General features: G+C 36.8%; 1 protein-coding gene across 5 annotated transcripts in view; it reads left to right on the top strand.

Moving 5' to 3' along the window:
• PARG (poly(ADP-ribose) glycohydrolase) overlaps positions 1 to 21,105 on the top strand; it is a 114,067-nt gene that overhangs the window by 840 nt on the left and 92,122 nt on the right. For 3 of the 5 annotated variants that reach the window (XM_017504700.2, XM_037730022.1, XM_017504702.2), the window contains exons 2-7: positions 5,889 to 5,955; positions 6,562 to 7,548; positions 8,430 to 8,613; positions 12,688 to 12,810; positions 12,938 to 13,021; positions 18,349 to 18,423. In XM_017504700.2, coding sequence (XP_017360189.1) covers positions 5,889 to 5,955; positions 6,562 to 7,548; positions 8,430 to 8,613; positions 12,688 to 12,810; positions 12,938 to 13,021; positions 18,349 to 18,423 — 1,520 coding nt within the window. The remainder of the gene's footprint in view (positions 1 to 5,888; positions 5,956 to 6,561; positions 7,549 to 8,429; positions 8,614 to 12,687; positions 12,811 to 12,937; positions 13,022 to 18,348; positions 18,424 to 21,105) is intronic. The other 2 variants (XM_017504701.2, XM_017504703.2) reach the window with 2 other exon arrangements.

The raw sequence follows: 21,105 nt of genomic DNA, 5'->3' as shown, positions 1-21,105 counted from the left end.
AGGGCATTTCAGCCTCTAGATAGGAGGAAAACAACTTCACTTGTTCAGATTCTGGGTCCCAGGGTGCAGAACTATTAGTCTAGGCTGGCATTGTGCTCGTCCCTGGCATACAGTGTTGAACAAGAGACACTTGGCCTCTGCCTTCATATCTTAAAATCTATCTGGAGAGATAGACAATAGCAAAAGTTAATATAATAAAAGGTGATGGATGTTCTGACAGATGAAGGACAGATTGTTCTACCTAACCTAATTTATGGGATCGAAGATAGACCTCCAGAAGATGAAATCCTTATTCTGAGGACTTTAGTATGAGTAGGAGGAGTTAGGTGAAGAGGAAGTAAGGAAGTGTTACAGGAATGCAACTGAGTCCGGGCGCGGTGGCTTACGCTTGTAATTCCTACACTTTGGGAGACCGAGGTGGGTAGATCATTTGAGGTCAGGAGTTCAAGACCTGCCTGGCCCTTGTCTCTCTCTCTCTTTTTTTTTTTTTTAAAAAGAGACAGGGTCTTGCTATGTTGCCCAGGCTGGAGTGCAGTGGCTATTCACAGGCGCCATCCCACTACAACTTAGTGCGGACACCCAATCGGCATAGCACACTACAGTCCAGAACTCCTGGACTCAAGCGATCCTCCTACCTCAGCCTCCCGAGTAGCTGGGACTACAGGCGTGTGCCACCGCGCCTGGCAACCCCGTCTCTACTAAAAATAGAAAAAATGAGTCAGGCATGGTGGCGGGCAACTGTAATCGCAGCTACTCAGGAGGCTGAGAGAGGAGAATCGCTTGAACCCAGGAGGCAGAGGTTGCAGTGTGCGGAGATCGTACCATTGCACTCCATCCAGTCTGGGCAACAAGAGCAAAACTACGCCTCAAACAAACAAACAAAAAAGAGTGCAACTGATGCGTAGAGTAAACACAAGAGAGCAGAAAGAGATGAGGCTGCAGAGTGGTAGAGAAAAGTCAATCAAATTGGATATGTAGACAGTGCTAAGGATTTTGAACTTTAAGGGCAATGAGATGCTACTCAAGTGTTTTTAGTAGGGGAGTGACTTCATTAGATTTGTTGAAAAGTCTGTGGCTGGTGTGTAGAAAATAAAGAATGGATTGAAGGGGAACTTAAGTGGAGCCCCAAGACTCAGTTAAGGAGTTAATCTAGGTTGGAAATAATTGTAGCTTAGACTTGAATGCTGGCAATAGGGAAGGGGGTGGATTCAGGAAAGAATGGGTTACTTGAATTTCTACCTCAGAAGAATTATTTCTGTGCTGGAGTTGTAGATTGGGGAGTTTTTGGCATAAACATCATAATGGATGCTATGGGCATAGTTAAGAACATATAAACATGTAGAGAAGTAAAGGTGACCTAGGGCAGAGGCTTTAGGAACACCTACGTTCAAGGGTAGACTGAAGAGAAGCGGCTGCAGAGGTGGGAGGAAAGCCTGGCTTGTGTCAGGTAAAGGAGAGCATTTCAAAAAGGATGTATTGGTTAACAGTGCAAGAGGCTGGCAGAGCTCAAGCAGTTCTCTGGTGAAGGGTGTACACTTAGATGTCTTAGAACTAAGGGGCAGTAAGGAGCAGACTTGCACTAAGCCTTGAAAGATGAGCAAGATTTGCTGTATAAATCCAGAGAAGAAAACTATACACGCAGAGGGAAAAAGACATGCAAAAGTTGGTAAGACTAGAGCATAAGGTGACAGAGGAGTGTCAGATGAAGCTGGATGATAGGCGGGAGCTTATCATGAAGAAACTCAAGTTCCATTTTAAGGAATTTCAACCTTACTGTGCAGTTAATGGAAAAACCACTAAAAAGCTTTAAGAGTGAGAATACCATTTGGTTAATATTTTAGAAAATATGGCTTAAGCAGTGGCTTTTGGACTTTTCTAACAGTAACCCACAGCATAAACTTTGTCTGGTACACAGAGTAAGAAATATATGTAACCTGGCAAATAAGCCATATTTATAACTGAAATAAATGTTTCATGAAATAATACTTAACCTTACTAAGTGTGATGCATTCTTATGTTGTCTGTATTATTTCACTGAAAAACAACTGGTCATTTGTAGTTGTAGAACACTGGATAGTCAAGACTGTAGACAGGGAGACTAGTTGCAAGAAACAACTGGCAGTTGTCTAATAAGTGATGTGTTTAAAGGGTATAAGGAAGGGATGGATTTAAAATTTAGGGTATAGATTTTAGAGAACTTGGTATAGGGGAGAGGGAACTGAAGGTGAACTTCTGGTTTATATTCAGGTGTACTTCAGCTTCTGTGACAGGATAATTTGTGGTTTCATTAACCTTATTTGCATGTAAAGGAGGAGGAGTTAGCTGCCAATATGGGTGGGGGCAGTCCGTCCTCACTGATTGGATCTTAATTAAGATTTCTGCAGAAGAGGTACCAAATGAATACTTGGGGCTGTATTTCACATGTGTAAATGCTTTCTAATACCTGGCACTGGACACAAACTTTGAACATTAACAGAATGTTCAAAGTCTGTATTTCAACAAAAGCCCCATTGTTAGAATTTTTGGGATTCCTTTAGGAACTTGGTATTTAAATTTTTATATATAATTATCCTAGGATAAGTAGGTAGTGTAGAGAAATGGATATCTATTGGGTATCTTTAAATTTTATATTATTTATCTCCCTGGGCACATTTCTTATATTGATTGAAAATCGCAAATCTTGCTGGGCATGGTGACATGCACCAGTAGTCCCAGCTACTTAGGAGGCTAAGGCAAGAGGATCACTTGAGCCCAGGAGTTCCAATCTAGCCTGAACAACATAGTGAGACTCCACTTCTGAAAAAGAAAGGAAGGAAGGGAGGGAGGGAGAGGAAAGAAGAAAGAAAAGGACTGTGTACACTTGCATTGTGATGATGAAGGGTTTATCCAAATCTGTTGCTTTAGACTTTTTGTGAAAGTGGTGTGTTCTTTGAAATGCTGGAGAATTTTATGGCATTTGTGTCTTGCTTGTATATAGCTGTTAATTGAATGACCTATAGCTGTTAATTGAATGACCTGCTGATTAAAATACCCTCAGTAATGTTACTGATGAGAATAAATGTAAATGATGTGAAGTCAAAGTGGGAGAATTACTCTCAGTGGGAAAAAAAAAAAAACTAGGTGGAAATGTTGGGATACAACATATTTGATAACATATTGATAATATATTTGCTGCTTTGTGAGGCAGGACACAATATTTTCTGTGACTTTTACATTGTAATTGATCTGCATAACTCTTAGAAGTAGGTGTTATTAGCTTCATTTTCTGGGTGAGGAAATAAAGGCTTAGCGAAGTAAAGTAACTTGACCAAGAGGGTACTAGTAAATGACAGAACAAAGATCTCAACACAAGACTATCTGACCAAAGATCTTATATCTTTTCATCACTTCTTATTGCCTCTCTTTTTGTATGCTCTAACTATTTCTAGTTAAAATTTCTAGGAAACGTGGAAAGCATCATTTTATGCTTCCTTCAGGAATAAGAAAGATAAAGCTCTGACATAGTCCTGTGGTGTGTTGGGAAGGAAACCTTAGGAAGACAAAAGTAGTGATATTGGAAAGAGCAGTAAGCAGTCCTTTCTCTCAGGCCCTAAGAGAGATTGAGCAGTGTTTTTTAGCAGAAGATACTGATTCCTCACCTCTTGCTTTTCCTCCTTCATTCCTTCCTCAGGCTTCAGGAAGCGTCAAGCTGGAGAGAGAACACATTCTCAGAGTCAGGGCTATAGGAGGGAGCTCTCTTCTTCCTCACCATCACTGGAACACTCCTGGTTTTTCATGAAATAATGTGTGCAGTCTTTAGGTTCTGTAGACGTATGACTGTAGTATGTGCTTCGTGTGTATTTTAGGAACCTAGTCTTTGTATCTTAACATTAATCTTTATAGAAAAAAGATGTTTTAACTTCTAAACCGACTCAAAAAATGAATGTTTTGGCATTTATTGGTCTGTAATTTGGTCTATAGTACAGTTTAGAAAAATTGAGAAGACGAAACTATAGAAAAAGTTTCAGAATCAAATGGTTCATCCCTCTGACTGAAGCTTATTTTTTCTCTGAAGCCTGATCTACTACAGAAATACTAAATAAAATCACTAAAGTAATGGTGTTTAACAGTAGGAAATCACTATGTATAATTACTTTTTTGTGATAGAAACTTTTTTGAAACACTAATCAAAGACTTTTACTAGCTGCATTATTAGTATTTTGTGGAAGGTATATTTTTCTGGTACAAAATTTTCCCTGTCTGAAATGTATTTTGATTATGCCATTATTTGAATGATAAATAAACCATTGATTTTCATATATTTGAGGCTGCATCTGTTTTGCTCAATATGGTGTTTGAGGAGAGGTAGGTAAATAAGAAAGATTCTATGACATAGGATGCTGAGATTCTTACATTGCAATTTAGTGAATGTCTCAAACCTTAAACATTTGAGAATGCTTAAGATTTTATTTCTGATAATAAAATATGATGTACATTTAGTCCCTATTCAGTGTATTCAACTTCGACAGCATACTTATTTCTAATGGTTATATAAAATGTGGCTTGTATTTGTTTATATTGCATCTCCCTCTCCTGAGCTATCAAATCTACTTTTGCTACTGTCTGCTGGTCATTTCTATGTAGTTACTTCTTTGGATCTCAAATTAGGATGTGCAGAATTGACCTAATCATATTTTTTTTCCTAAACACAAATCTCTTATATTCCATATTTCTACTTAAGGATGTCATCATTTTTCAAGTCTCTCAAGCTTAAAGCTTGGTTAAAGTCACTTTTAACCTCCCCTATTGTTGTGAAGGTTGTAATAACTTCCCTCAATTTTACTGTTCTCACAAGGACTAGTTTATGTTCTTGGGCAGCAGTTGTTCAATCTAGTGGATCATCAAAATCACTTTTGGAAAAAAACATATATTCCAGCTCCCATCATGCCTTCATCCTACTTACATATAGATTCTGATTCAGTAGGACTGGGGTGTGGCCCCGAGGTCCATTTATTGCCGGCTTCCTGATGATCCAGATAGTTTAGGGTCCACTGACCTGGACCAGTAGCTTCCTCCGTGGTTTCTGGCAATAGGCTCTTCCTTCTTGTCCCTCAGATTTATCCTCCAGGCTGCCACGCATGACTGTGAGCCTCCTAGAGGAGAGGAATCATATCTTGCAACATCTTTTTGTACTTCTCTTTGTGGGTCATTCAAGGTCCTACTGTATGATATGATCCTGGCTGACTATTCAACCATATTTTTTGTTGCTTTCTTTATTTTCTCTTTATGTGACTACATGTTTACTTTTCAAGGCATAATTCAAGGCTTACCTCTTCCCAAAAAATCTTACCTAATTATGCCCACTTCCACTTTTTCCTGTTCACTGAAGTAATCTCTTCCTCGGAAATAACTTTAATTCCTTTATCAGGACCTATTTTAATAATAATGATAATTAAGAATCAACATTTACTAAGCGTAAACCAGATAATGCCCTAAACGCTTTACATGAATTATTTTTACTTAAATTAAGCCTTACCTCATGAGAGATACTGTTATTTTGCATGTTTTACAAATGAGGGATCTGAGACACAGAGAAATGACCACTCATAAAGTAACATAGGAAGCTAATGGAAGAGCCAGGATTTGAATCCAGATATTCTGATTCCGTAGCCTATGCTGCTTTTATCCTTTAGGCCATACCAACTCTTTTCGGCACCAGTCACTTTCTACCCTATGTCATATGTATTAATATTTATGTTTCTGTCGTATCCCTTATTACTTGAGGGCAAATACTTGAGTTATTAATCTTTTGTTTAACCGTAGAACCTAGCATAGTGCCTTGCATGTATAATATGCTGTATATTTTTTTCTATTTGAAGGAATGTATGAATATACATTTTTTTTTATAGTTAACAAACAAAAGACTATTACCAGTTGGATGGACACTAAAGGAATCGAGACGGCGGAATCAGAAAGGTATAGAAACATTCCTATATAGAGAAATGAATAACAACGCATGGATGTTTTATCTTGCTGCTTTAGTATTTTCTCTTTGTTCATGCTTTTCTGTTCTCCTTTACCTATGTTCATTCGAAATCAACTTGTAAGCAAGTTTTTAGAGAGTCCTGTGTGCCAGGGACTGTCCTGTACACTGGAGACACCAAGGTGAGAGAGGAATAGTCTGTATCTTTAAGATACTTACACTGTAGCAGTGGCCACAGGCACAAAAACACATAATTACTGCCAAGTGTGATAGATGCAGCAGTAGAGGTGCGAGCAAGGCACAGTGGTGATTAGTGTATAGAAGAAACAAATGTTCAACTTTACCTTTGGTACCTAAAGAAGAAGACTTCATAGAGAGGTGAGTGACATTTATGACTTGAAGGAAAGGCAGGTGTTTGCCAGACACACGGCTGGGGGCAGGGCATTAGGGGTACATGCAGAGACATGGAGTCACAGAAGAACATGCTGTGTGCTCAGGTAACCACACGGACTTTAATTACTGGTGTGATACTAGGTATGATTGGATAAGTGGCTTTTTTGTATTATAAGTTGTTTTTAGTTCTTTCTGTTCTCTTGTAGTTTGGATAGTAAAGAAAACAACAATACAAGAATAGAATCCATGATGAGTTCTGTACGTAAAGATAACTTGTACCAACATAATGTAGAAAAATTAGAAAATGTTTCTAAGCTAAGTCTTGATAAGTCACCCACTGAAAAAAGTATGCAATATTTGAACCAGCATCAGACTGCAACGATGTGTAAGTGGCAAAATGAAGGGAAACACATGGAGCAGCTTTTGGAAAGTGAACCTCAGACCGTAACTCTGGTATCAGAGCAGTTTAGTAATGCTAACATTGATCGGTCACCTCAAAATGATGATCACAGTGACGCAGACAGTGAAGAAAATAGAGACAATCAACAGTTTCTTACAACTGGAAAGCTTGCAAATGCAAAGCAGACTACAGAAGACGAACAGGCCAGAGAAGGCAGAAGCCACCGGAGGTGCAGCAAGTCTTGCCATCCTGGGGAAGACTGTGCAAGTTGTCAGCAGGAGGAGACAAACGTGGTGCCAGAGAGTCCGTTATCAGATGTTGGCTCTGAGGACGTTGGTACTGGACCAAAAAATGACAACAAATTGAGTAGACAAGAAAGTTGCCTAGGAAATTCTCCTCCATTTGAGAAGGAAAGTGAACCTGAGTCACCAATGGATGTAGATAATTCCAAAAATAGTTGTCAGGACTCAGAAGCAGATGAGGAGACAAGTCCAGGTTTTGATGAACAAGAAGATGGTAGTTCCTCCCAAACAGCAAATAAACCTTCAAGGTGCCAAGCAAGAGAAGCTGACACTGAATTTAGGAAACGGCACTCTACTAAGGGAGGTGAAGGTAGATTACATTTCCAATTTGAAGGAGGAGAAAGTCGCACTGGATTGAATGATTTAAATGCTAAACTACCTGGAAGTATTCCTAGCCTGAATGTAGAATGCAGAAATTCCAAGCAACATGGAAAAAAGGATTCTAAAATCACAGATCATTTCATGAGAATGCCCAAAGCAGAGGACAGAAGGTAATTTTTTCTGTTAGGAGTATCTTTCCAATAACGTAATATGCTTTATAGTTTTGTAAAGGAGTTTAAGGAAGCTATGATTTCTAGTAAAGCAAAGAAATGGTTATGTTTCTTGTTAACTACTTATGCTAAATTTAAACTTAGACTCCAAAGTTTAAACTCTAAAAAGGCTAGAAACAGAAAACAAGAAGTAAAATACATACTAGAAATCAGATTTTTATGAACTTCCTTTTGGTATTTATGGGAATTATTAGAACATGAAAATACTAGGTTGATAGTAGCTACTGTTTCTTCAGTTAGACTTTTTTTCTAGGCCATTGTATATTACACTTTTTATATTTTGTCTAATGTGGTGACAGGCAGACAGATGGTATTGTACTTATTAAATGAGAAAACTGAGATTTAGGTTAGAGAATTTGCTGGAATCATGTACCTTCTGAATGGTAATTCTGGGATTTAAGTCCAGGTGTGTCTGATTACAAAGCTTGTATTTTGCCATTACCCCATATGGAATCTTAAATCCCCTCAATGATTTCTGCGATCTGAGTTTCCTGAAATAGTGCGATCAGCATGCAAGAGTGAGTTCACTTCATTAAAAATTACTATGTAGATGATACTGTGAACCATGACTCATTTCTGTTTTGAGAAGGCGATTTACATGTGTTTGGAACTTTCTTCCACAGGCTGTTGAAAATAAGCTCGTGAGTTTTAATATAAGCTTTATAAGTTTTTCTTTTGATTGTAAATATAAAACATATAAAGTAAGTGAGCAAGTACGCGTACTTTAAACAATAAAGTTCTGGGTAAGTTTTGTGCTTGTGTATCTAATGGAATTGAAACAGTAAATAATTTGTGACTAGATACATTTGTCTTGACCTTAGAAAAGAACAATGCGAGACCAAACATCAAAGAACAGAAAGGAAGATCCCTAAATACGTTCCGCCTCACCTTTCTCCAGATAAGAAGTGGCTTGGAACTCCCATTGAGGAGATGAGAAGAATGCCTTGGTGTGGGATCCGGCTGCCTCTCTTGAGACCATCTGCCAATCACACAGTAACTATTCGGGTAGGTAGCACCCCTTACCGATGATGAGACAAGACTGGAAGTCCTCATTTATTGTGATATTTATTAAGTGGAAAAACAGACCAAGGTTTAGAAAGTTCTTCTGTTTTCTGCGTATATAAAATACTGAGAAGTCTACAGAATAAAGAAATAAAATAATAATATAGAACTTAACAAATTAGCAATCATTGTCAGCTGATAAAGTTGAAATATTTTCAGTATTTTTAAGAAACCTCATTGGATTCTTTTTTTTTTCTTTTTACTCAGTTTATAGTATTCTGCAGTCACTGCACAATCCTGCATTCATCCCTAAAATTCAAAGTTATGTATGGTTTAGTGTCCTTAAATCATTATACAGTTTTGCCCCCCAACCTTTTTTTTTTTTTTTTTGCAGCAGACCAGAGTTTTCCTATTACTCAAACCAGTCTCCCCGAGCATTCAGGAATCAGAGTTTTTAAGGATAATTTTGTGGGGGAGGAAGGCCAGTGAGTCAAGAGTGCTGATTGGTTGAATCAGAAGAGGAAATCATGGGAAGTTGAAGCTGTCCTCTTGTGCTGAGTCAGTTCCTGGGTGGGGGCCACAAGATCAGAAGAGCCAGTTTATCCATCCGGGTGGGGCCAGCTGATCCATCAAGTGCAGGGTTTGCAAAGTATCTCAAGCACTGATCTTTGCAGGTTAGGGAGGGTCAAAATCTTGTAGCCTCCAGCTACACAGCTTCTAAACCATAATTTCTAATCTTGTGGCTACTTCGTTAGTCCTGCAATGGCAATCTAGTCCCCAGGCAAGAAGGGGGTTTGTTTTCGGAGAAGGCTGTTATGGTCTTTGTTTTAACATTATAATGTCATAACAACATTATAACAAAACATAACTAAAGACTAACTTTATAACAAAAGACAAGGGCTATGGCAATTATGAGCCACAGACCTGGACAGAAACCAATGTGCATATCATAACACTACATTAACAGAAACTCTGTACATATTAAATTATTATACCTTCTTCCCTGCTTCCCCTAGTTCCTAGTAACCTCTTTTGTACTTTCTGTGTGTTCTTGCTTTTAAAAAATAACTTCATTGAGGTATATAAAAATTCACCCATTTTAAGTGCTCAATTTGGTGTTACTGAGTCCATTTATTGAGCTATGTGACCATCATGATAATCCAGTTTTAGATTTCTGTCACTCGCTGGGTAGTCTTAAACATTCATTTCATTTATTAATCTTTATGTAGATTTCACATGCACTACTAAAAAAATTGACATGATCCCTTTTAACATACAGTTTAGTGTAGATGAGATTAACTATTTTGAAATCCAGAATTCTTTGACATGTTTAGAAGTGGCAGTAACATTGAGCAAAGTTATGGGGTTTGAGCTGAGCTTTAAAAGATGAGCGTAAATTTCTGAGTTGGAGTTAGTAAGATAGGAGACTTCTGGACAGATATACAAGATTTTTTTTTTTTTTTTTTTTTTTTGACAGAGTCTCACTCCGTCACCAGGCACCAGGCTGGAGTGCAGTGGCGTGACCTCGGCTCACTGCAGCCTCCACCTCCCGGGTTCAAGCAATTCCCCTGCCTCAGCCTCCCGAGTAGCTGGGACTACAGGCACATGCCACCACGCCCAGCTAATTCTTTTGTATTTTTGGTAAGATGGGGTTACACCATGTTGGCCAGGATGGTCTCGATCTCTTGACCTCATGATTCGCCCGCCTCGGCCTCCCAAAGTGCTGGGATTACAGGCGTTAGCCACCGCACCCAGCCAGATATACAAGATTTATAAGAAAAGGCTGTGTGGTTGAAAACTATCTGTTTTAGAGATGGAAAACAGTGCCTTTACTGGAGTGTGGAATTTGGATGGGGAATAGAGGAAGAGACTTGAAAATTGGATTAGGTTCATATCATAGAGGGCTTCAAGTGCCAGGAACCAGACTTCATTCATGTCTGTGCAGACAGTATTTGTGCTGTAGCAAGATTAATCAGACAGCTAGCTGCATATAAGGAAAACAAGTGTGAATACACCGGGAGCCAGAAGAGGTAATGTAAGAGGCCAGATAAGAGATAAGCAAGGCAACAGTATGTACTGAATTGTGCTGCATAGAGGTGCTTCAGGGGTTCTTTTGAAGTTTGATACAAATTTCGTTTCTAAATTATATTTTTAACAGTGAAAAACTTGTTGAAAAAGAACTATACAATCAAATTTAAAGATGCTTAATTCCACATTTTAACAAGCTGTTTTTGCCAAGATAACCTATTTTTGTACAGACCACAGAGCCAACTTCTCTTGCTATCCTTTATCTGAAGTTAGCCTAATATCAAACAGTTTTTAAAATGTTACCGTTTGCAACTGTATAGGTGTGTGAATCAGGATTTTCTTAATAATGTGTAAGACAGATAAATGTAAACTAAATGGTAGATTTATGTAAGCTTTAGCTTTCATCCCTAACTCTTAATTTCAAATTTTGTTCTTAAAACTGTCCCATCGTCACTTATTGCTTTTAGAGTAAGTAAAAGTCACTATAAAAACTGTATTTCTAAAAATAGCTTTGGTTTGACTTTAAACAACTTTATGTCAGATTTCTTAGGGGAAAAAAGGATTCTGCTATTTTCAAAAGCTTGAAAATCACTGAGATAATAAGCATGGGAATAAAAAAGAGAAAATAGAGCAGGAGTGAAAGTTCATTAAAAAGCTTTAGAGCAGGAATGAAAGGAAGTACACGTGGAAGAGGGCCAAGCAGGCAACTTGAGAGATCAAGTACATAGTTTGACCTTTGACTTGAGGTTTTATATGTTGGCATGCTTCCAGGGTGTTGTGCCCTCTTCTCCCCTGATTCTTCCTTTGAGGTGGGCTGTCTGCACGCACAGTGTGATTATTGCAGTTGTACACGTGCTTGCTTGAAGCATTCTTCCCTTACCAGTAGAGTGTTCTTATAAGGCCATATACCAGTTAAACTCTGCCATTTTGCCTCATATGCTGGAGCTGACTTGCCCAACTCCTGAGATCTTATCAGGATGTTGCTGATCACCAGTTTTAGGTTTTTCTATGTATTGGGTGACTCCTTTCCCTGGTACCGGCTGCATCCAATTACTATTTTAGAGAGGCAGTTTCACAGCTGCCTGTGCATCACTTGATGGTTGCCTGACATTCCTCATGGTAGTAGGGGCCCTGTCCTGCCCTACTCATGTCTGACTGGCTACCTACTGTAACACTTCCTCAAACATTTACTTAATAGTTATTATAGTAGCATATGTGTGTATATATATATTTGCATGTATCTTCATACACATATACATATGCACGTGCCAGGTTCTATCTTAAATATTCAGAATACAAAGTTAATATGGTTATGTTCAGGAATTTTGGGATCCAATGAGGGAAAGGAAAACAAGTGTGCTTTAGCATTATAATAATCTAACAAAACAAGGTAAATAACTGCCTACTTTAACGTTTCTAAAGACTTCATAAAGATAATGAAAACTTGGCAGAGATATGAAGGTGACAATAGAGATTTAAATAGATAAAGCGGGGAGGTGGCAATTGGTAGTAGTGGTATTAAAAAGGGAAGCTACAGTAGTATGTATACAGACATATAGATAGGAAAATGAATTTGCTATGTTTAAGGAATTTTAAATCTTGTTTAAGAATTGTTTGGAATGAATAGTGTTTTGATAAGAAAGTATATGAAAATCAGGATGACCTTTGGAATCAGAGTATAGGCCTTATAGCATTAGAAGCCTGAAGTTCTTTAGATAGATAATGTTATTCCAAAGTGATGGTAAGGGTTTTCTGGGGACTGAATGTGTCTAGCAACAGCTGGAGTTAGGGAGAAGGATAGGAAGCACTTGGTAAAAGCTGAGACAAAGAAGGATTCTTAGAGGGTTTGGAGCTAGAATATACACTGGATCTAGTGACTTGGAACCTGATTGAATGGAGGTGAGTAATGGAAAGAGCTGAAGGGTTCTTTGGCGTTTCTTGCCTGGGAGCTGGTTATTTTATCGCATTTGCTTTGGTTACTTTGGATTATTTTGTAGAAGTTACATTTAGTTTTTATGCACTGACAATTTTGTTTACCCTCAATTTCAGGTAGATCTTTTGCGAGCAGGAGAAGTTCCTAAACCTTTTCCAACACATTATAAAGATTTGTGGGATAACAAGCACGTTAAAATGCCTTGTTCAGAGCAAAATTTGTATCCAGTAGAAGATGAGGTAAGAACAAAACCAAGGTTCTTTTAGTCTCTGAAAAATGCTTTAGTACTTGCTTGTTTGACCTTTGATTCTGTAATGCAAAAGAACTTAGAATAGCTTCCTCATATGTTTTTCTTTTTTCCGAAAGAATGGTGAGCGAACTGCCGGGAGCCGGTGGGAGCTCATTCAGACTGCCCTTCTCAACAAATTTACACGACCCCAAAACTTGAAGGTATGTTCTTTTTACCATTCTTGTCTCTTACACATATCTCTCAGAGATGGGCCCTGTGTCTCCTCTCTCAGAGACTTTTTGGTCTTAATAGACTCAGCAACATTCTTTAGATGCAAAGTGAGCTACCTGGCACTAAGGAAGGCTTTTTAGAGACATTCTGCTAGGAAATGAAAAGAACTGAGAGTTATAAATGACTTGCCTGGAGCCACACAGAATAATTTGGAGAACCAGGAATAATACCTCTGTTTCTTGATTCCCTATCCAATTTCCTTCAGTCCAAGCTACTTTTTTATTTTTTGTTTTAAAATTATCATGTTTCTGAAATATCTTTAAATCAGGAAAGAATTATGACTTCAGCCAAATTTGCCCAAAGGGAAGCTGAGTTTTGTAATGATTAAAGTATACATTAAGCATTCAGGTTTTTATTGCTCTTAATATAGCTTCTAGCAGTTTAATAATTTATTTATTAATCATATTTTGACAATAATTTATTTTTTGATATATTTATATTTCATTTAAGACTGCAAGGGCAAGCATTAGATTGTTTTTCTAATATCTAAAATATGAGTGTGTGTGTGTGTGTGTGTGTGTGTGTGTGAGTGTGTGTGTGTATGGGCACTATAGCCATGAAAACTTTTAATGTTTTTATAAATATAAACAGTGACAATTTTTTATACTTCTATGAAAATGGGTTTTATTTTCTTTCAAAGACTTAATTTGGTATGTAGTTTCTCAGATTTCTTTTTTATTTATTTTTAAATGTTTTTTTATTTTTTATTTCTGATAAAGCTTATAATAGTTTCTCAGATTTCTTAATATTTTCTACTGATACTTGCAGGTTATTCTTAAACTTTCTATACCTTTCTTTAACTCCTGTGTTTTTTTTTCTTTATGTGAAAAACATTGATATCTTATACCATCATGTATTTTATGTATTTTGAGGACGTTATTCCTTGGGGACAGTGTTTTTCAATCTTCTAATGGGCTCTTTAAAAAAAAAAAAAAAAAAAAAAAAAAAGCAGACTCTTTATTTTTTTACATTACAAATTGATTAATTTAAAACAGTTACAAAAAAACCACACAACAAAATAGAGATTATGCTTAGAATTATTAATGGTTTGTTAAAAATCAGATAGGATTACAGGGTAAGGAATGGTATTAATTGTGGGGAGCACCTGACTAGTTCTAAGACTTTAGATACAATGCAGTTGGTTACATATTAATTCAGCCATCATTTACTGGGGATAGTAAATGGTGGATCAGTAATTTATCTATAGGAAACTCCTACACAGTTCCATGAAGACCTCCCAGTCCCATCCTTCTCCACTCCTTAGGACCCTAAAGCCACCTGGATGTGAACATTTCCAACGTTCTTTCTCCACACCATTCCCTTAGCTGTGTATTCTTTCTACACCTAAGGTGCTGTGCAAGCTGAGAGCATTCTGTTCTGTGCAGCTGGAACATGTACTCTTTTGGCTCAGGGATCCTGTGTGACTAAGAAGGTTTTCGGGGCAGCCTGATTTTAATACTTCAAGTTAGCCATGAGTACAGTCACTCCCTTCCCCAACACAATCTGGATTCTCTTGAATGCAGGTATCAAACAAATGAAGGATCAACCCTCCCTTCAGCAACACCAACAATACACTAGCCACTCACAGCTCACAACTACAAAAAGCAGACTCTTTAAATGGAAAAAATCTCAAGTTCTGCTAAAGTTTACTAGTTTTAGTATAATGTTAATTACATGTGTACAAGCATAAAACTAAATATAAATTCCTTTTACTTTTTTTTTTTTTTTTATTCTGGGTCTCACTCTGTCACCCAGGCTGGAGTGGAGTGGTGTGATCATGGCTCACTGCAGCCTCTGCTTCCCAGGCTCAAGCAGTACTCTCATCTCAGCCTCCCGAGTAGTGGGAACTACAGGCACATACTACCATGCCCAGGCTAATTTTGTTTATTTTATTTTATTTTATTGTAGAGACAGGGTTTCTCTTTGTTGCCTAGGCTGGTCACCAACTCCTGGGCTCAAGTGATCCACATGCCTTGGACTCCAAAGGTGCTGGCTGGGATTATGGGTGTGAGCCACTGCTCTCAGCCAACTCCTTAAACACTGTACTGCTTGTACAGCTATATCAGCTTGATTTTTTTTTTTTATTTCAGGTATAATGAACCATCATTTGATTTGTATTTATTATGGTGAAAACAATTTGTAGTCAGTATTTTTTTTTTTTTGCACAGAAATTTTCAAATCACTGATTCAAACCCCAAAATAGTATGCTGAGAAATTCTTTAAAATACTGCATAAAGAGGAAATTATTTTGCAATTATTACTTTTCCTATTAATCACGAACAGTTGATAGATATTGGTGGATACAAAGATGGGATCTTCATATAGAACATCAGATTGCAGTGGTGCGATCTCAGTTCACTGCAACCTACACTTTCCTGGCTTGAGCGATTCTCATGTCTCAGCCTCCTGAGCTCAAGTGATCCTCCTGCCTCGGCCTCCCAAAGTACTGGGATTATAGGCATGAGCAAGCACATGTGTACCAAGGTTTTTTAGAATTTAACATACCTGTACTGTGGTATGTTAAATTGTTCTACTGAGTAGGACAGCTCAATCTTTTCACTATTTTTGTCTATCAGTAGCACCAGCCTTAATTCTTAAAGTGTGTTGTCATTTGGCTGTTGTTTTCTAAAAACAAAATTATAAACTCACATAAAGCAGGCCACCCAGGAGTACTACCTGGAGTCCATTTGAAGAACACTATCTTAGGTTCTTTATGTTTATTCTTCTAAACAGAGGCTGCTTTTAAGAATTTTCATATTTCTTCAAACACAAATAGAATAATTATAGTGAGGCTGGGCACAGTGGCTCATACCTGTAATCCCAGTACTTTGGGAGGCCGAGGCAGGTGGATCACCTGAGGTCAGGAGTTGGAAACCAGTCTGGCCAGCATGGTGAAACCCCGTCTTTACTAAAACTGCAAAAATTAGCCGAGCTTGGTGGTGGGAGCCTGTGATCCCAGCTGCTCAGGAGGCTGAAGCAATAGAATTGCTTGATCCCGGGAGTCGGAGGTTGCACTGAGCTGAGATCGCACCACTGCTCTCCAGATTGGGCAACAAAGGGCAAAACTCCGTCTCAAAAAAAAAAAAAAATATAGTGTTCTAAATTACGCAGTCTGCTTACCTCTCTAGCAGTTCCTTAATGCACCATGATTATTTCAGGAAGGGTTAATTGCTTTAATCTGAATTTTCTTTTCACATTTCTCTTATGGTAGATTCAATAGAACAGAGTAATACATTGAGATATTTTTCTATCAGCTTGTGGTAATTATTTCCTTTGCTAAAAGAATGCTTTGAGAGAGGAAGAGGGAAACGTTAAATCCCTCTGATTGACTATAATGATCTTTTTGCTGTTTATATAGTACTTGTTGTTGGATTTACAAGGATTAGACATTCATAATTTTAAGAGTAATAGCGTCCTCAAAAGTTGATTTACACAGTAGTACTTATATAAATAATATATGTGAAAGAATTTTTTTGTGCTTATTATGAATTATGAACGAAAAAGAATTTACTCAGTAGTTGATAAGAGTACAGAGTAGTATCCAGTTTTTCTAATGAGAGGCAACCTCATGGTAGACTACTTTTGAGACTTGAAGACTGAAGTAAAAATAAAGATGAGCTAGAGCTTAATGCTAATTATAAAACACTAAAAGAATTAGAGAATTACAGTGAAGAATTAGATTGCAATTGCTATTTAAAATGTTTTTCCTTACCAGCTTTGAGAAATCATAATTTATGGATAACAAAGTATATCCTTTTAAAGTGTGTCATTTTATAAGTTTTGACATTTACACATACCCATGAAGTGTTCATTGTAATCATGATACAGAATGTTTGTGTCATCCCTAAAGATTTCTCTACCAACTTTGCAGTCTATTCTTCTTTCTGCTCTGGCCCCAGACAACTACTGATCTGTTCTTTTCACTATATATTCTACATGAATGGAATCATAGTAGGTATGTCTGGCTTCATTTCACTCAAAATGAAGGTTTTTGAGATTCAGCCAGGTTGTTCAGTGTATTGGTAGTTTGCTCCAGTATATGCATTGTTTATTCATTCACCTATTGATAGACATTTCTATTTAATACTTTATGAGGTTTTGAAATTAGATAACAGTGACTGGAAAAAAAAAAATCTTAAAATCTTTTCATGTTTTTTCTTTCTTTCTTTTACTTATTTATTTAGTTTTTGAGACAGGATCTCACTCTGCCAACCAGGCTGGAGTGCAGTGGTGTGATTTCGACTCACTGCAATCTCAACCTCCGGGGCTCCAGTAATCCTCCCACCTCAGCCCCCCAAATAGCTGGGACTACAGGCATGCACTACCACACTTGGTTAATTTTTGTATTTTTTTCTAGGGGTCTTGCCACGTTGCCCAGGCTAATCTCGAACTCCTGGACTCCAAAACAATTCACCTGCCTTAAAGTGCTATGATTACAGGCATGAGCCACCGTGCAGGCCATAATCTCTTAATTCTTAATAGAAAATGTTATGTTATGACTTGTGAGCGAAAAATAAAGGCTCTTTCTATTGCCTATTCAAATGGTTAAAAGCTACACCAGTAGATGGCATAATATTTTGACTTTTCATTCTACCTACGTGTGTACTTTATGTGAATTGCTGGAGGAAGATAATTATTTGTATATATTGTATAAAAATACCTTATAGTATAGGAAAAAAGACCGTTTTATACTTTAGACCAGTGTTTCTCCATCCGTTTTTCATTCTTTCCCTCTACCCCAGGAGCCATTTAAAATATTTTTTTCCTAATCTCCTCGTCCCCATGAAAATTTTATTAATTTTTTATTTTTTACAAAAAAAATTTATATCTCAGCCCTATTAACTGACCCATGAAATTTTCATACTACAAATATACTATGTATCTTTGTGTATGTATAATGTGACGCTTTCAAGGACCACCAACAATTGTGATATCTAAGTCTATTTTTTTATCCCTCAAGATCCAGTTTTTGTCTGTTTGGAGTATATTACCCTATTTAGAATGCAGGCTTTAGGGTGTAACTATGTTTTTCACCTATTAGTTGACCTTTCTAATCTCATTTTTCTAAGTGAATAATAAATTTGTATTCATTATGTTTGTCTGTAACTATTGGTGTCTGTATCAGTAGTAGGAGGAGGTAGTAGGAAGCTTGTCTAACATTTTGGAATGTACTGGAAGTATATCATAAAAAAGACAGGCTCTTCATAGTTCATTCACTTGGCCATATCATGATGTTTTATTTCTGCATTTTCCACAGGATGCTATTCTGAAATATAATGTCGCATATTCTAAGAAATGGGACTTTACAGCTTTGATTGATTTCTGGGATAAGGTAAAAATATGCTTATTTCTTTATGAAAATATCATTGACAACACTATAAGAAGATTTGAGAAAAATACCCATAATTCTGCCACATTAAGATAATTATCTTTTAGTTATAAATTTGCTATTATTTTATATGTATATTTTAGGTAAATATAATTAGGAGTTAATATTGAATTTTGTTTTATCCTTTTATCATACACATTTTCTGTTATATTTTCATACCATTGTCAGCATTATATAGGAATGTATAGTATTCCATGACTAGATTTTGAGAATATAATGGTTCCCATATTCTCAAATATCTAGGTTGCATCCAGTTTTACCCTGAATTGCATTGTGGCAACATAATTTTATATGTATATATATTTTCCCATATTTGATATTGTTTCTTTAGGTGATTTCCAGAAATTAGATGACTAAGTCAAAGAGCACAAAACATTTGTTTTAAAATCTTTTACAAACTTTTGCCATAAAACCATTTTCCTACAGATTAATTGTAGCAATTTACTATGCTGCCAGCAGTGGATAGGAGTATCACTTTCATAGTACAATTAGCAGAGGGGGTCTTTTCATTTGTCTATTGGCTATTTGTGTATCTTCTCTGGAGAAACATCTATTCAAATTTTTTGTCTTTATTATTGAATTTTAGGCATTCTTTATATATTTTAGATGCAGATTCCTTATCAAATATATGATTTGCAAATATTTTCTCCGATTTTGTGGGTTTTTTTTTTTTTTTTTTTTTTTTTTTATGGTATACTTTGAAGCTCAAAAGTTTTTAATTTCGATGAAGTCGAGTTTATCATTTTTTTCTTTTCTTCTATTTTTGGGATCATATCTAAGAAGCTAATCTAAGATCAAGAAGATTTATGTTTTTTCTAAGAATTGTATAGCTTTACCTCCTATACTATGACCATTCCCATTTTGTGTTAATTTTTGTATGTAGTGTAAATTAAGGGTCTAATTTTATTATTTTCCATGTGAATATCCATTTTCAGTTAATTTTTACATGTGGTGTAAGGTAGGAGTTCAGCTTCATTATTTTGCATGTGGATTGCAAGCTGTCCCAGCACCATTTGTTGAAAATACTCTTCTACCCCTGTTGAATTGTCTTGGCACCTTTTCAAAATCAATTGATGTAAGGATTGTTTCTGGCCTCTCAATTCTACTCCATTGATCTATATGTCTGTCCTTGTGCTGGTACCATACAGTCTTGGTTCCTGTGGCTCTGTGGTAAGCTTTAAAATCAGGAAGTGTGTGTCCTGTAACTGTCCTTCTTCAAGTTTGTTTTGGCTCTTTTTGGATTCTTTGCATTTCACTCTGAATTTTAGGATTAGTTTGTTACTTTCTGCAAAAAACCTAGGTGCTAAGGGCAATTTTTATGTCACATTAATAGAATCCAAACTAATTGTACATTTTGAGATAGTGCCAGTAATCTCAGGATTATCTTATCAAGCTTTTGACTCATATGGCCTTTAAAAGGCAGACATAAAGTGAATAATGGAAGCCTTATTCTTGTGTCTAGAAATTGGATATCTCAGGGTATCCTTGAATCTAAATGTCTTTCACTGTTGTGGCAATGTAATATCTGATGCAATGAAAAGTAGTTCAAACTGATATAATCATTATCCTTGTCACTTAAGTTACCAGGAGATAACATTTGTATTGTAACTTTCTGGGCTTAAATTGGATATGGTGGTTAAGTTGGGTAAAAAGTAATGTAAAATTGGATACCTGGAGATGGCAGTAAAACATGCCATTGGTTATAATATCTCTGTCACTTTGCTATGAGGTAGTCATTTTTTTCTCTCTTCTTAATCAGAATACTCAGACAGGACCTTGTTTCCCATTTATCTGGTGACCTTGCCCAGAAGCATGCTTGAAACGGGTAATATATAGCAAGTTTTTGTGTGTTTAGTGTACATTATAAATATGAGATGATTACTCAGGTGCTGATGATAGTTTTACAGTTCTTTAGAGAGAGTAATCCTTACGTTTTTGACCTTCTGATATTTATTTATTTTTGAGATGGAATCTTATTCTGTCAACCAGGCTGGAGTGCAGGGGGGCGATCTCAGCTTACTGTAATCTCTGCCTTGAGGGTTCAAACGATTCTCTTGCCTCAGCCTCCCAAGTAGCTGGGACTACAGGTGCCGCCACGTCACCCAGTTAATTTTTGTATTTTTAGTAGAGATGGGGTTTTGCCATGCTGGCCAGGCTGGTCTCAAATTCCTGACCTCAAGTGATCCACCCACATCGGCCTCCCAAAGTGTTGGGATTACTTGCATGAGTCACTGTGCCCAACCAGACTTTCTAATTTTTATTTACTTTGTAAACATATGGAGGGTTGGAGAAGTCCCCACAACTATACTAAGTATTCATTTCTTATTGTATTCTTTAAGTCTTTGCCCACATATATGATGTCTTACAGCTAGATATAAATGTATGTTTAAAATTTATGCTGTATTACAAAATCTTCTGTTACGTAACTTTATAATGTTTAGTCTTAATGGTTGCAATAATATTCCATCAAATTGATAAATTTGATGAAATTTGATAGATTTGAGGAAATTTGTATAAGACATATCTAGAGATTTAAAGCTGATACTCCCTGTGATTGTTTGCTATTCTGTCATTATCAGTGTACTTAACAAAACACCTTGGATGTTTAATACACTAGTATATTTT

Source organism: Cebus imitator, unplaced genomic scaffold, assembly GCF_001604975.1.
Source record: "Cebus imitator isolate Cc_AM_T3 unplaced genomic scaffold, Cebus_imitator-1.0 Scaffold326, whole genome shotgun sequence".
Lineage (NCBI taxonomy): Eukaryota > Metazoa > Chordata > Mammalia > Primates > Cebidae > Cebus > Cebus imitator.
Note: the sequence above shows the minus strand (reverse complement) of the source record. Positions and strands in the feature narration are given on the sequence as shown.